We start from the raw sequence: 15361 nt of genomic DNA, 5'->3' as shown, positions 1-15361 counted from the left end.
TGGGTTATTAGTATAAATATAGTCCTCAATGTAAATTAATAAGAATGTATTTTTAAGTCTGTTTTTTTAATTACTGTTTAGAATCAGTTGTGGAAAACCAATCCAACTCTCAGGAAATCTAGTTCCTGTGACTGCAGAGCCTTCCTTAGCAACTCTGCCAAAATCCAGGGCTGCTCAAAGACTGTGCACGCCTGCAGGGCCTCCCTGGACTCTTCTCTCAGCTTTTTGAGACCATATGCTGCTTCCCCTTTTCTTCTTATTGTGAATCAAACAAGTTTTACCAGGATTGGGTGCTGAATTTATTAAAACTGAGTTTAAACTCAGTTTAAAACTGAGTCCTTTTGGTGAGCATCTGTGTAATTAATTTACCATCATCTTAATTGAACATCTTAATAAAGTGTGTGCCTGTGATAGATTATTATTTTGTTGAGTTTTCAGATTATTTTTATTGCATCTTAACAGATTAACTTTCTTCTTGGCCTTCCTAAGTAGTTTTTGTTGGTGGAGGTGATGGTGGTGATTTGTATTCATTGAAATTGCACTCCCATGTAATTTAAAACATGCGAAGCTAGAAAAGCGTGTTGGAAATAGAAAGTGAGACCAACAAAGAAAGAATTTTTGCCATCTGTTTTACTCAACTTTTATTCATTCACTTTCCTTATGTATTGTCCTGAAATCTGTTTTCCCTTTTTCAGGGGAGTAATTTTTATTTGTTTAAATATCCATTTTCTGTTATTCATTTAAATTATGTCAAATCATTCCAATAGTAGAGATACAAAAATATCATTAATCCTAACATAAAACAAAATGAAAAGATCAGGTATTCCTTTCTTTCCATTTGACGGAAAGTAAGTGAGAGAGGAAAATCCTGTGTTCTAAAGTAAGTGATACAGGAAAATCCTGTGTTCTGAGAGTGTCCAAGAAAATGCTTTTCAATCTTTGGGTTTTTTTATTAATTTCCAGCTATGTCCATACAGTGCTTTTATCTAAAATGAGTTGATTTCCCATTCCAATTTTTTTTTTTACTTTCTTTATATTAACAGTCCCCCTGCACTTACAGACATGTCAGATTATTCCTTGTTTATTGTTTTATTCTTTTCCATGTATTTCTTAAAAATTTTTATGCCGTTTTCCTGAGAACAGAAAGAATCTGCCTTAACAACTTCTATTTTAAAAAGTGATACTATTTTTTACAGTTCATTCAGAATTTCACTACAGATGCTTTTATCTTTGTCAAGTTATTTCTCAAAGATTATTATTCTTAATTGACTGCTCTTTGCATCCGCTGATCCTGAAGCCATTATCTAACACAGTGAATCTGTCCTTTTGTCTGTAACCCCTACATTTATAAACCTGCTTAAAAAAACTGCTTCATACTTTATATTTCCTACCAAAGATAGATTTGGAAGTGTAATTCCTTTCTTAAATAATCTTTAATTCTTTTTTGGAAGAGGAAGATCATTTTTTAGATCACAAACTTTAACAGTGTACTTTATTTCAACTTCTATTTGTTCTTTTCAGTGAGTCCCCTCCCTTCCCCAATTTCTCCCAGAATGTGAGTCTCTTTAAAATCCATTTTTAGTCAAACAACAAATTTTTATGTAGTTCATTTTACTCCTATATCAAGTATAATTTAGGGTATCTCTGGGGCTATTATAAAAGGCAACCTGTCTTGCCTTCATTAAACTTAGATCATGTGGATTTATTACATCCACTTATTATTAATATATTTTGTCAAATGGAATAGACTAATCTGTGTTTCGTACCTTAAATTCTTTAGGTAATGTTTTCATATCTAAAGCATTATCTAAAAAACTTAGCCTTGTAACTTACCATGGACACTGAGAGGATCTGTTTAATAATAAAGAGTAGAAAGAAAAGGGTTATCTTTTCAAAGTTACATTAACTTTAGATATATGAAATTTACATTAAGAAGTAATAGCTATTACTATTTACAATAGCTAAGCTTTGGAAACAACCCAAATGCCCACAAATAGATGACTGGATCAAGAAGATGTGGTACATATACACCATGGAATATTACTCAGCATTCAAAAAAGATAAACACATGCAATTTGCAGCAACATTGATGGAGCTGGAAGGGATCATGCTCAGCGAAATAAGCCAGAAAGAAAAAGAAAAATACTGGATGGTCTCACACATAGCAGGAATCTAGAAGACTTAAATAAGGGTCCAGGAAAAAGAATAACTATAAGAAAGAAAATATCAAAATCAGCAAACAACTATGAACCAGAGACACTCTATGGGGGGTGGGGGGCAGGGAAAGGAGGGCATGGGGTCAAAATAAGGAGGTTGTAATTATATGGGGAATATAAAAATAAAATTTAAATAAAAAAAAAATTAAAAAAAGCTGTTGACCAGTGAAAAAATACTTAATCCTGGGCTTTTTTGGGTACTCACTACTTTTCATATGCTGAATATTTAAGAGTCTGTAGGAGCCAGAGGAAAAATACCTGTATTGTTTGTTATAGTGTTAACATTGGGCAAGATAAAAGGAGAAAAAAACAGTAAAAGATAGTGATTCTTAATCTCACAAAGACCATTAAAGGGCTAAATCAAATGAATGCTCTACTACCTCGTCCTCAGAATAAGGTGTGTATGCTCACATATGTACACAGACTTTACACATAGCTTTAGGTGATTTATATGCTTGTTTAGCTCCCAGACCTCAGAATAAGAACCACTGCTTGAAAGCATTATTAGTGCTACAAAGTTTTTTGAATTTATCTTGATTTAGACAAACACTTGTGTTCATTCTTCATGTTTTCTTGTACTTTTTTGTTCTTTATTATGAAATATTATGTGTTTTCAAAATCCATTTAACCAATCTTTAACAAGTGCTGAAAACAACCCCACTTTTGTGGGGAATCTGCATTTCAAATCCAACCACAGCGTTGGGCTAGTATCTGTAGACAACACCAGTGACAATTATTGAAGCTTTATTCTCCCCTCTTACTTGATCATTGAACTCAAAATGGCGAGTTTAAAGTTTTGGTTGATATTTTGTTTATTCCGCAGATAGCAATCCTTTTGAATAGTGACCCCTAGAGAATAAATTGATTTAACTTTTAGAGATTATACACGTTTTTTCAAAAGTTAAGCAAACTAAAGAACAAGATCTACTGGAGATATGGTAGAAACAATAGAAAAAGTGTATATTTAGTACAGATCCCTTTTGCATGTTCTGTTTATTTAGCAGATGAACTCAATTAAGAGATATTTAAATAGACACACAGCTATTTTTTATTAATGTTGAGATAGTGGAGTTTATAGTAAGAATAGCAAATGAAATTAAATTCCAGTTAATGAACACACAATGAAAAAGTATAGGTGTAAGAGAGAGGTCTGACTTAATTGTACTCTCTCAAAATCCTTATTAGTAATTTAATTTAGCTTACATTTATATATATTTCTTGGGATATGAAAGTGTTTTTTGTCTGCACTGGCTCAATGATAAGTTGAAAAGTTCTTTATTCTTGAAAGCTTGGAAGTCTAGGCCAAAGTCAATATATAGAAAAGAAATATTGATCTCAATAAGAGATGAAAGGCAGCTATAGTTACTAAGATAGTGGCATTATCAGGGAACTGTGAGAGGAGAAAGCCCACGGTGGTGTTCAGAAATGACAATTGATTAGGAAACCAGATGTCTGTGAAAGGAAATTGCTTTGATTTCAAAGCACTTACTGCACAGAAGTTAAGTTCGTTTTAAAAGTTCTTGCAATTATAATATCCATTAAAACTTTTATAGCCTAGATTTTTTTTATTTTGCTAACAAAATAACATTTGATTTTTTTCATTTAAATATATTTTTTAGAAAATATTTACCTATTCTTAAATGCTACTTTTAAATGGAGTTTGAAGTTGTTGGATTTCTAGCAATGTACTACCTCTTGCTTGGTTATTTTATTAAAAATAGAGATTTCTGATAATAGGAAATTAAAATATTTTGGTAAAGCAAGCGTGAAACTCTACATCATATCTTTAAGATATAGTGAAGATTATTAGATACCAGATTTCACAACAAATATAGCAAGAACTATCATTAGTACGATTTGGATGGTGGTCAGTACCTAGCCACTGAGTCTCCAACACTGAGTAAGTCCTACTTTCATCCCACCTAGAATGTAACACCCATGTTCTGTCTTAAGTCGCTTTCACCTGTCCCTAGCAGTACCTTCGTTCTAGTGATGCAGGTCTTATTCCCAACATTCAGAGTCCATCCTCTCCTTTCTGCCAGCAGGCCCTCATTTAGAAATTGGGTTTCCATATTGATTTTTGTTTCAAGTTCTTTAGTAATCTGTTTGATGTTCTCTGCCTAAATGTTTGAAAATTTTCCACCCTGGGTTCCAATAAAGTTCCAAATATTAGGGCAGTCAGTTACTTATTGATCTTCATGGTTTAGGAGTTGCCTAGTATGTTGTAGGCTCTGTGTTACGCTGCTGCTGCTGCTGCTGAGAGTGTGTGTGTGTGTAAATACATGTGTATGAGTATATGTATATATGTATGTGAACATATATGTATACATGTGTATTCCTTAAAATAACTTTTTCTTTTTAAGATTTATTTATTTATTTATACATGTACTGGGTACAGTCAGAAGTGTGGGAGGGTGAGAGAATTCACCAGACTGGGGAACAGAACAGGCAGACTGACGAAGTACAACTGCTGAGGGGAGCAGCGGGCATGGCAGAAGAGGTCTGCGCGCCATGTGGGACCCTCGCTGGTGGCTGGGGATCGAACCGGTGCTGCAGAGGCTGCGGGCAGCTTTGCAGCCCAGCGCTCAACTGCTGTGCCACCAGGGGAGGCCCTTCTTATAATAACTTTTTAAAATAGGTTTCCCTCTCCTATTTTATAGACAGAATAATCAAGTTGTAGACCAGATAAGTGATAGCTCATGTCTATAGAGGAATAGACAATCTGAGAACCAGAATTCAATCCTAGTTATTACTCATTTATTTATTGAGTACCTACTGAGTACCAAGCGTTAGTTCTGTGCTCAGAGGATAAAACAGTGAATAAAAAATGTGCCCCCTTACTATGTCAGATGTTGATAAGTGCTACAAAAATTAAAGAGCAGAGTGGGGCTACAGTTTTAAATAGGATTGTGAGAGTTTTTATGAAATGGTGACATACAAGCAAAAACCTGAAGGAAGTGAGAGAACGAGCCATGAAATATTGAAGGGTAGATAGTCTCAGAGGAAAAAACAAGAGCAAAGGCCCCGAGGAAGCTCATTCCTTGTGGCTTTTCAGAAGAATTATGAGGATTGCTGAGCCTCCGTGCATCCATACTGAGCATTTGATATCCACATGCTTGTAAATGATAAGACATTGTTCCCCATAGATGAATCCCAAGGTGTAACAAATTAGCTTTATTTAGGTTAGTTACTACTTTGCACACAGTAGGCACTTCTGAATTGTTTTTATCAAATTTGTTTTTTATTTACCAAATCACTTTCTCAATTGTTGTTTCTTTATGTGATATCATATTTCCTTTTCCTGTATCACACAAGGGTCTGGGAGAGTTAAAATACTGTGATTAGGTTTCTCTATTTTTCTACTTAATTTCATTTTTTGAATGGCTTAGATATGAAAATGCTTTTGAAATGATTACATGTACTTTATGCATCCAATGTTATGCTAATATTAGCACAATATAGACATGCATGTCAGTTCTTTGCTGTCTTATTCCTATGAGGATGGATTACATGTGGAAATAACATATTTTTCATTTCACATGCAACCGTAAATTATTAGACTCTTAGCAGACTCTTACAGTAACTTAGGTAAAAAGTCTCCTGTCATATAATTGGATGATGTAAATTGATTTATTTTAAAAAGCAATAGTATATAATCTGTTTTCTTAAGTTGATTATAAGATTGTGGATACACTCAAACACTCATACAATTTAACATGCCTATCTTTGATTTTCATGTTTAGCAAAAGTGACTTTCACTTTTGGTTGAACTCTATCAAGTATGTATAAAAGGCTGAAGCCCAAAGTGGAAATTGTGGAAGGCAAAGTCTTAAAATGTGCAATTTAAATTTACATTGAATATAAATAAATTTTTATTTTAGAAAGCAATTTCAATTCAATTCAGTTAACATTTACTGAGCTTTGTGCTTATTGAAGTTGTACTGATAAGGAAAAAAAAAATCACCTGTGAAGCTATTAATTGCATAACCTTCATGACAGTTAATAGAATTTGAACAATAGCAGTGATAGTGGGATGGGTGGGTCCCCAAAGGTAAGACTAATTCTCATTAGGATTGATTGGTGGCCAGATATATGGATTGAGGGCACAAGGAGCAATTAAGATAATGTGAAGAGTGTTAACTTCAGCACTGGGTAAGTGATGATACTATTAAACAAGATAGGCATTAGAAGAAGGGAAAGATTTGGGGAGGGTGAGAATGCTCAGTCCAATTGTGGACCTTCTGGATTGGAGACCCTTTTTTGATGTTCATGTGGAGGTGAATGCAAAATATGTTTATGTCAGTGTGAGAATTGTTATTAGGAGTGTATTGTTTGATTTCTTTTTGTAAATCTGGGCCATGGGACTGTGTTAAGTTGTGTCCAAACCCCTGTAACAGTTAAAACTCAAAATTTTGCACATAATTGCATTTTCTTTTTATTCTGAATGTCTCTTGTCTCACCTTTTGATTATTACATTAGGGCTGAGATGAGATTTTATGCTCTCTAACAGGGTCAACTGTGCTTTTGAAGTCCTCCTAATGGCCCCAGTGATCACCACCACCACAGACTCTTAGCAGAATCTGTTTCTCCCTGTGTGGCTGGTGATGCTACAATAGTAAGTGTATTAAGGAACTATTTTCTTTCATTCATTCATTCATTCATTCATTCATTCATACATTCACTCATCAGTGCCTGCTACATGCAAGGTATTATTGTTTTACTGGCATGAAGCAATGCAGTTAATTTGTTTCTTGAAGAGAATACAGACATACCCCATTTTATTGTGTTTCACTTTATTTTGCTTCGTAGATACTGTGTTTTTCACAAATTGAAGGTTTGTGACAACCCTACATTGAACTAATCCACTTGCATCATTTTTCCAGCATCTGATCACTTCATGTTTCTTTGTCACCTTTGGGTAATTCTCAATATTTCAAACTTTTTCGCTGTTATTATACTTGTTAATGTGATCTTTTGATGTTATTATTGTAATTGTTTGGGATTGCAGGAGCTGTACCCACATAAAATAATTGGGCAATATTGTCAAGTCTGTGTTCTGATTGTCCCACATACAACTTGTTCCCCATCTCTCTCTTCTTGGGTCTCCCTATCCCCTATGACACAAAAATATTGAAATTAGGCCAATTACTAGCTCTTCATTGGCCTCTAGTTATTCAAGTAAAAGGGAGAGTCTCACATCTTTCACTTTAAATCAAAAGCTAGAAATAATTATACCTAGTGAAGAAGGCAAGTTGAAAGCAAAGACAGACCAAAGAGTACATCTCCTGTGTCCAACAGTTAGTCATGTTATGAATGCAAAGGAAAAGATTTTGAATGAAATGAAAATGCTACTCCTGTAAATATACAAATGATAGGGAAGTAAAACACTCTTATTGCTAATACAGAGAAAGTCTGAGTGGTTTGGATAGAAAATCAACCTAACCACAACTTTGCCTTAAGCCAAAGCAAAGCTCTAACTCTTTAATTCTGTGAAGGTTGAGGTTGGTAAGGAAACTGCAGAAGAAAAGTGTGAAGCCATCAGAGGTTGGTTCATGAGGTTTAAGGTTTAAATTTAAAAGTGTGAGGTGCAAGTGCTGATGTAACAGCTGCAAGTTACCCAGAAAAATCTAGCTAAAATCATTGATGAAAGTGGCTACACAAAACAACATATTTTCAGTATATTATTAAATTAAGACATGTATATTATTTTATAAGTGTGCTACTGCACACTTAGTAGACTGTGGTGTAGTGTAAATATAGCTTTTGTCTGTGCTGGGAAACCAAAAAATTTGTGACTTGCTTTATTGGTACATTTGCTTTATTTAAGTTGTCTGGAACCAAAGGTACAACATCTCTGAGATGTGTTTGTAACATAACAAAATCTTATAGAAACTTTATTTCCTTTTCAGACACTTGTCAGTTTTTATATGTAGACATTATCTTTTTTAGTTTCCTAAAATCTTAAAAAAACCTCTTCTGATAGAGAGGGCGGTGTTGAGAGGAATAAAAAGAAATGAAAGAATTAAGAAGATAACAAAGAGTGTATGAACTGTTTTAAGGTGTTACCCTGTATAGATCTCTGCCAGAGGGAATTCTTGCCAGACTGATTCTGACAGACCTGCCGAGAGCTTTTTTAACTGCTGTCTTGCCTGATTTCACTTGTTCACTGAACTCACTGTTGTGGCTTGCTAATCGAATGTGGGAAGTAAGAACACTGCCTCAGTTCACATGCCTTGCCATTTAGTGTCTGTGCAAAGTCAACTAAATTGCAGCCTCTAGATCTAAGTCTGTTTCTTCCTCTGTAAATGAGATTAAGAACACTGTGTAACTACCTTATAAGTCTGTACCATTAAATGTAAACTGCTTAGCACAATGTAGTATATGTACAATAAATGTCAGCAATAATATTGACAAGTTACTTTGACTCCTAACAGTGTTCTCTTTCTTAAAGGGCTAGATAACATTCAAGTAAATTTATTTTTGAAATTTTATTTTTATTTATGAAATGTAAACCCTATCTTTATTATTTCTTTTTTTAGTTTTGAAACATTATTCATTTCTCTATCTTTAGATTTTCTTAATCCAGCACCTTTATATGTAACTTTTATATCTTTCTTGAAGTGATTACATGTACTTTATGCATTCAATGTTATGTTAATATTAGCACAATATAGACATGCATGTCAATTCTTTGCTAATTATCTTATTCCTATGAGGATGGATTACATGTGGAAATAACATGCAATCTCTGCCTTTCATAAAAGATCTTAGAGCTATCCAGATCTCATATTTATAGGAAATAACTTTTCCCTGCCTCATTCTTGCCCTCATTTCCTCCTGCACAATTAACCTACCTTTTAAGGAACCTCTATGGAGTAGTGATTTAGAGTGCATGAAAAGGAAATCAAGAAGATAAGACACGTAATAAAAGAGAACAGGTACATCCAGTAGAGGGAGATATTGGCAAAATAATCAAGCCACATAATATGCAGGTGCAGTGGACAAAAAAATGAAAAACAAAGCTTTCCCTGTGTAAAAAAAATGTAACTAACTAAGAATGAACTTAATGTAAGTTAAGTAACACTGTGGTTTCTGTTTTGCTAGTTGACAAACCCAAATTTATTAAGCAAATTACCTAGGGAAGCACTATGAGGACTATATATGTGGCAGTAAAAGACAAGATCATTGACACGATTTCCTCTCTGAATCTCTAAAATAGCATGGAAGTTGCAGGCCAGATCATTTGATAACAAAGAAAATATAGAAATTGTATTTCCGTAATTCAAAAAGATTTTTTTTCAGAGTTCTAGAGTATCTGAGTAAACTAGTGTAGTCCTAAGTCTAATCACATAATGAATGATAACACTATTCTTCTTTCAAAAAAAAGTATCATTGTTAAAAAACTAATATCTTTGTAATTTAGAACTACAGATTTCTTTAATTACTGGGAGGTCTTTAATCAAAACTACATTAACAGTGTTCAATTCAGGTTGGATTGGAATTTTTTTCAATAGGATGGTTACGTTGATTTGAACCTTTACTTTTCCAACAGAAACATCACATTTCCTTCTGTTGGCAAAATTGTCCAATAACTGACTACTATAATAGTCCCTTTGCACTTTGAGATTTAATACTCTTATTCTATCACACTCAAAGAAATTGCTGCCCTGAAACTTTGGGATGTTGAGACTGCCCTTAAATCTGAGAGTCTCGCTTAATAGTTGACTGGGTTTTACCTTCTGTATCATGCCTAAATATTTTGATGTGGACTTTATTACTTTTGGCTACATTAGTACATTCAGTTTGCAAAATGTCCAAAGAATTTTATAGAATTCATAAAATATATGTTAAATAAACTCACTGTAATAATTTTATAGTTTAGATTTCTATTTAGTTGATCCAAAGGTGGCAGTTACACATCTCTGTCAATTTTATTCTTTTAATTAATTTGGTAAACATTGCAATCACTAACTTAATAGATAATTCACTTTTAAAAGATACTATTTTAAATATGTAGATTTTATTTCGAATTCTTCAGCTGTTCATCAATTTTTTTGCCTTTAGTTTTTGCTAGAGAGCACCATTGTTTGTTGTGCCTAAGTTAATGTTTGTATATTCCTAAGTAAAAATGGAAGTTCAGCTATGCTAGAATAGCCTTTATAGCTGATAGTATAAATTTTCTGGTAAAATCAGAGATGTTCCCTAGATTGAATAGAGCTTTTTGTGAGGTGAATATTTTAAATAATTCATGCACTGGATGTGTGTTTTTTTAAATTATTAAAAAGTTTTCAGTGATTAGACTCAATTGGACTGCTCCATTGAAGAGTTTCCTTGAACCACTACAGGCAAATTGAAATACCTTTGTTTTAACCTTCATAAGTAAGTTATCTTGTTAAGAAGGCTGTAGAAAATGAGAGTAAATAAATAAAAAGCAAATCTACCAGGGTATCAGTGTGTCTATGTTTACCATTAGAATAGGCAAGATTACGCTGCAGTAAGCAACCTAAAAACTCACTGACTAATATTGAAGTTTACTTTTCATACCTGTCACATGCCCATTGGAATTTGACAGCATTGATTTTGTAGTCACTTGGCGATTCAGACTGAGGGAAGTTTCATCTAGACCCATACTCAACACACTTACAGTTCTGGGAAAAGAAAATGTCATGAATCCTCTGATACTCTTCAAACTTCTGCCTGAAAATGTCATAGTTCATTCACGTTTGCAATATGTAGCCACCCCTGACTTTAACAAAGTATGTGATCCTTACCCAGAGAAGAACACCAGATATTTGCAGAACAGTATATGACAGTTTTCCATTCTCTTCTTAATGAGTGAACACTTGAAAAATCTTGATAGTTTCTGTGCTAAATTTACAGGATGTCTGATTTAAAACTGACCATAGGGAGAAAATGAACTCTTTACACCTGAACATAACCTGATTCATTTTGAAACTCATATTGATGGTGCATTGAACATACATACACAGATCCACACACATTTCTACACAGTCCAAATAGTGCAGGAACTGTTTTACAGTAACATTTTACCAGTGGGGCTATTGCTGTTGCTCTACATACAATGTGGACAGACAGCAATGGTGTTGTACACACTGACCTTTAAATTCAGTGTAGGACAGCCAGGGAATTTCATAAACTTAATCACTAATTAGAACTTAGCAAGAGTTTAAGTTTCTTTTTTGCTCTTGGAATAACAAGAAATGGCCAAATTTTAATTTGGAGTTTAAATATCTCATCATAAGCTATATTGAAAAAAAAAAAAACAATTGGCTGGGAGTTTTAATAAAAAATATACTTGAACTATTAGATATAGTGCCAAAATTCATAACAAAATGAAAATATAATTTGATGTGAAAATTCAGTGTTTTTTTTTTACACACTCATTTAAGTACTCATTTAATTATTGCTAACATTTCTCTTTTTATCCTGATTTTTTAAGGTGTTACTGATTTAACGAAAATATTTTGTGAAACTTCCCAGAAGTTGATGAGTATAGAAGGCTTTGCTCTGATGGCAAAATATTATTCTGTACAAAACTTGGGAATATGTACTCCTTTTGAACAGTTGCTAGTAGCCCTTCAAGCCAATCAAAAACAGAGAACTGGTAAGTGTGTCTGTTTGTATGTTTTTTTTTTAGGAGTAATATATTGTTCATATTTGTTTATCTTTGAAAGATGTTCTTAATTTATTTCTAAACTTTATATCATGAACTCCAATGGATTGGTTTGTGCCTAGATGAGTAAATTTTGTAATGTACTATATTAAACAGATCAATTTAATTACCCACCTTCACATTTTCTCCTATATTCTAATCCAGTTATCAATCTTTTCCTTTATAGTAAATTGTTTAATTTGTCAAGAAACATTTTTCATAGTCTTCTATAGGCTTAGTTATTATATTAATTCAAATTCAATTCATAGTAGCTAAATCAATAGAGGTCTAGCATATAGATACCACAATAGAATATCTGTATTATTTCCATTTTTAACACAGAAAACATGAACATCAACTTATGACTCATTAAATTTTGTTCTTTAATAGCAGTACTGTAATTTTGGTTTATTTTTGCTCAGGTAAAAATATGAAGCCTGATGAGTTTATGAATATGAAAAAATCTCATGAAGTTCAGGCAATGTCAGAGCTGGTCAGCAATATTGCTAATTACTGTGGCATAAAGCAGGTAAGAGTAGTTTCCTATATTTTCATATGTTAAAAGTACTGACCATTTTAAAATGTCATTCAGATTTTCTTTTCCATTACTATATAGCCTCTAAAATATGTGTAAATAATAGCTGAGGTGAGATATGTCAGATCCTTTAAACGTATGCTATCATTTTCAAATATACTGTTATTATAACAAATTTATGCTAAACATAGACTGTTTTTGTTTTGTCATAAATCTTACTCTTTTTGGAATGGATAGAGGTTAGAGGTAATTCTCTTTAATATGTTATAACTCCAGCTTGAGGCACCATTATGAAAAAAACATTAAGCAAAACTTTTTGCCACTAGGTATTCTCACAACTTGGGTCACCAACTTTGATCTGGACTACTTGCCTCATTATAGTTTCACAAAAAAGCCTATGTTTTAGAACTTGAAGGCTTTCATAGCATCAGAATGAGTGTATTTCTATTATAAAAAGTAGCTTCAGTTAAAAAATAGTGATGTCTGATAACAGATGTTAAATAAAATCAAAGACTGCTGACATTGGCCTGTAAAAATAGTAAATTTTTGTCTTATCTGTGGCTTATATGAATAATAAGTTTATTTCCCTTATCCCTACAAGTACATCTATGAGATTAGTGGAGGATTTTCCCTCCTTCACTTTTTATTACATTACAATCTTTTCCATAGATTGTTCTATACTTGTAGACAGTTTGAAGATGATCAAAAACTATCACAGCTTAAGCTAGGTACCCAGAAGTCTATGAAGGAGAAGATTATGGGAAGGGTAGGATTTACAGAGACTATCAAGAGCTCAGTTTTGAACATATTAAATTTGAAGTGCTACCACGATGAAGGGGAATGTTCTGTGGACTGTTGGATATATGAGTATAAAGTTCACAGGAGAATTCCAAGTTGGACTTGCAAATTTCAGAATCATCAGCATAGAATGATAGTTAGATCTTCAGGTCAACAACAACAACAAAAAAAACATAACTGTCTTCTCTCTGAAATATAGGCCACTCTAATATTAAGAAATGTAACTGTTCTTGATAACAGTGTTTCTCTGGGAAAGTCAACTAAAAAGAATTAGGAGACAAGGAGCATCTCTCCTTCTGGGCATAGAAGAATCCTCTGTCTTTAAACCTGTACAATAATCCAACAATGAAAAGACAATTGTAAGGGGTGGGAGAGCAGGGTGGTAGAGATTTTGCTATTCATACCAGATTGAACACAAAAAATTGTAGGCTTATTTATTCCTACCACTGTAACACTTAATTGTGCAGAGTTCTTCCATCTGTTGCTAGTACTACATATGTTACTGAAAGACCAATTTGGAGGGAAATATAAGTCAGTGTGTATCTGTAAGATAAGTCAGATTTTTTAGGACATTTTGCCATTATTGAAAAGGTTTTTAAATAGTACATTGTGGAGACATGATTTTTACTAAATTCACCTACTAGTTCTGTTAGCATTTTTGTATATTCCTAACAGTTTTCTGTGCACACAAGCATGTCTTCCCTCCCAATATTTATCTTTTATATCTTTTCCATCCTTAAATTTTTGAATAAAAATAACAACTCATTTTGAAAAAGATTCAAAACACTAAAATGAAAAATAAAAACTATACAACCATTTGTTTAGCTGCTTTTTAAAACTGTTAATGCTTTCTGTTACCTTCTGAGTAAAACGCTCTAATTCATTGTGTTTTTTTTTTTAATGTAGGTAATTGATGTGGGTTCTGGAAAAGGCTATCTAAGCTCCTTTTTGTCCTTGAAATATGGCTTAAAAGTTTATGGAATCGATTCCTCTAATACTAATACTCATGGAGCTGAGGAGAGAAACAGGAAACTAAAGAAACATTGCAAAGTCTATCATACTCCATCAAAATTAGATGTCAGTGGACTGGCATTAAAAATGGCAAAAGAACAGACTGTGCAAGATGACATTAAATATGAAGCAGATATGGACGGAGTGTATAACAATAATCCTACCAATCAAGGAAAGATATCTACCTCAGACTTTTTGTCAGATTTTTCAGACCCCGTAATTTCTAACATCAGAAAACAAATGGAAAGTCTACATGTTCATTCACATCAAGAAGAAAATTTGCATTTTGAAAATGCCTTGTCTCTTATAAACTTTTTGCCTATTAATGCTGTAGAAATTACTTCTTCATCTGAAATACCCAATAGGAAAATGCCTGAGGCAAACAAAGAGAGAAGAAAAACAACATTAAAGACAAGTGAATCAAATATATACTCACCTTTAACATCTTTTATCACCGCTGATTCAGAACTGCATGATATTATTGAAGATCTGGAGGTGATTGTGCTTTTAATTTGATTTATAAAAATGTTCTAAAAAAGATTTAACTTTAACTAGTAGCTTACTACTTAGCTTATATGTTTTATTTTATTACATTAATCTAAAGGACCAAGAAAATAAAATTATGTGCAGACTTTCATGATTACCACAGCTATCAAAATCTGACAATCTGTCAATCACAGTTTTCCAGAATAGAGTTCCCGCCCTTCATTTTAAGCCTCTTTAATCAAATATAAGTACCAACTCAAAAGCTAGTAAGGTAAGTTCTCATTATGCAATTTAGGATTGTTTAAAATTACAGCCCAACAAAACTTACATTTTAAGTTTGAAGTACAAAGGTATTTAGGGCAATATTATGTTTAATGTTAGTCTTGGTAATAATTAAATGTGCAGTTTTCTTGAGCAAGAGTAGATTCTTAATATTCATAAAGAATTTGAACTCTTTCTAATATGTCAAATTATGTAATTAAAATACAGTATATCTTAAACAAAGGCAAGATTGTATGTTAAAACAATATTGTAAAAGAACTTCTGGAAATCATTTGACCTAACTCACTACTTAAAAAGCAAGGTAACCTTTGGAGTTATAATACTTTCCATTTGTAAATTTTTCAGAAATTCTTCCCTAAA

General features: G+C 32.9%; 1 protein-coding gene across 3 annotated transcripts in view; it reads left to right on the top strand.

The window, feature by feature from the left end:
• The window catches only part of METTL25 (methyltransferase like 25), a 148783-nt gene that overhangs the window by 8171 nt on the left and 125251 nt on the right, over positions 1-15361 (top strand). For 2 of the 3 annotated variants that reach the window (XM_037513920.1, XM_054696182.1), the window contains exons 2-4: positions 11677-11841; positions 12312-12418; positions 14129-14728. In XM_037513920.1, the coding sequence (XP_037369817.1) occupies positions 11677-11841; positions 12312-12418; positions 14129-14728 (872 nt within the window). Of the gene's footprint in view, positions 1-6726; positions 6832-11676; positions 11842-12311; positions 12419-14128; positions 14729-15361 lie in introns of all 3 variants that reach the window. The other variant, XM_037513922.2, reaches the window with a different exon arrangement.

This window comes from Talpa occidentalis, unplaced genomic scaffold, assembly GCF_014898055.3.
Source record: "Talpa occidentalis isolate TD23 unplaced genomic scaffold, MPIMG_talOcc4v2.1 talOcc4.16, whole genome shotgun sequence".
Classification (NCBI taxonomy): Eukaryota; Metazoa; Chordata; class Mammalia; order Eulipotyphla; family Talpidae; genus Talpa; species Talpa occidentalis.
This window is presented reverse-complemented; position numbering and strand designations above follow the sequence as displayed.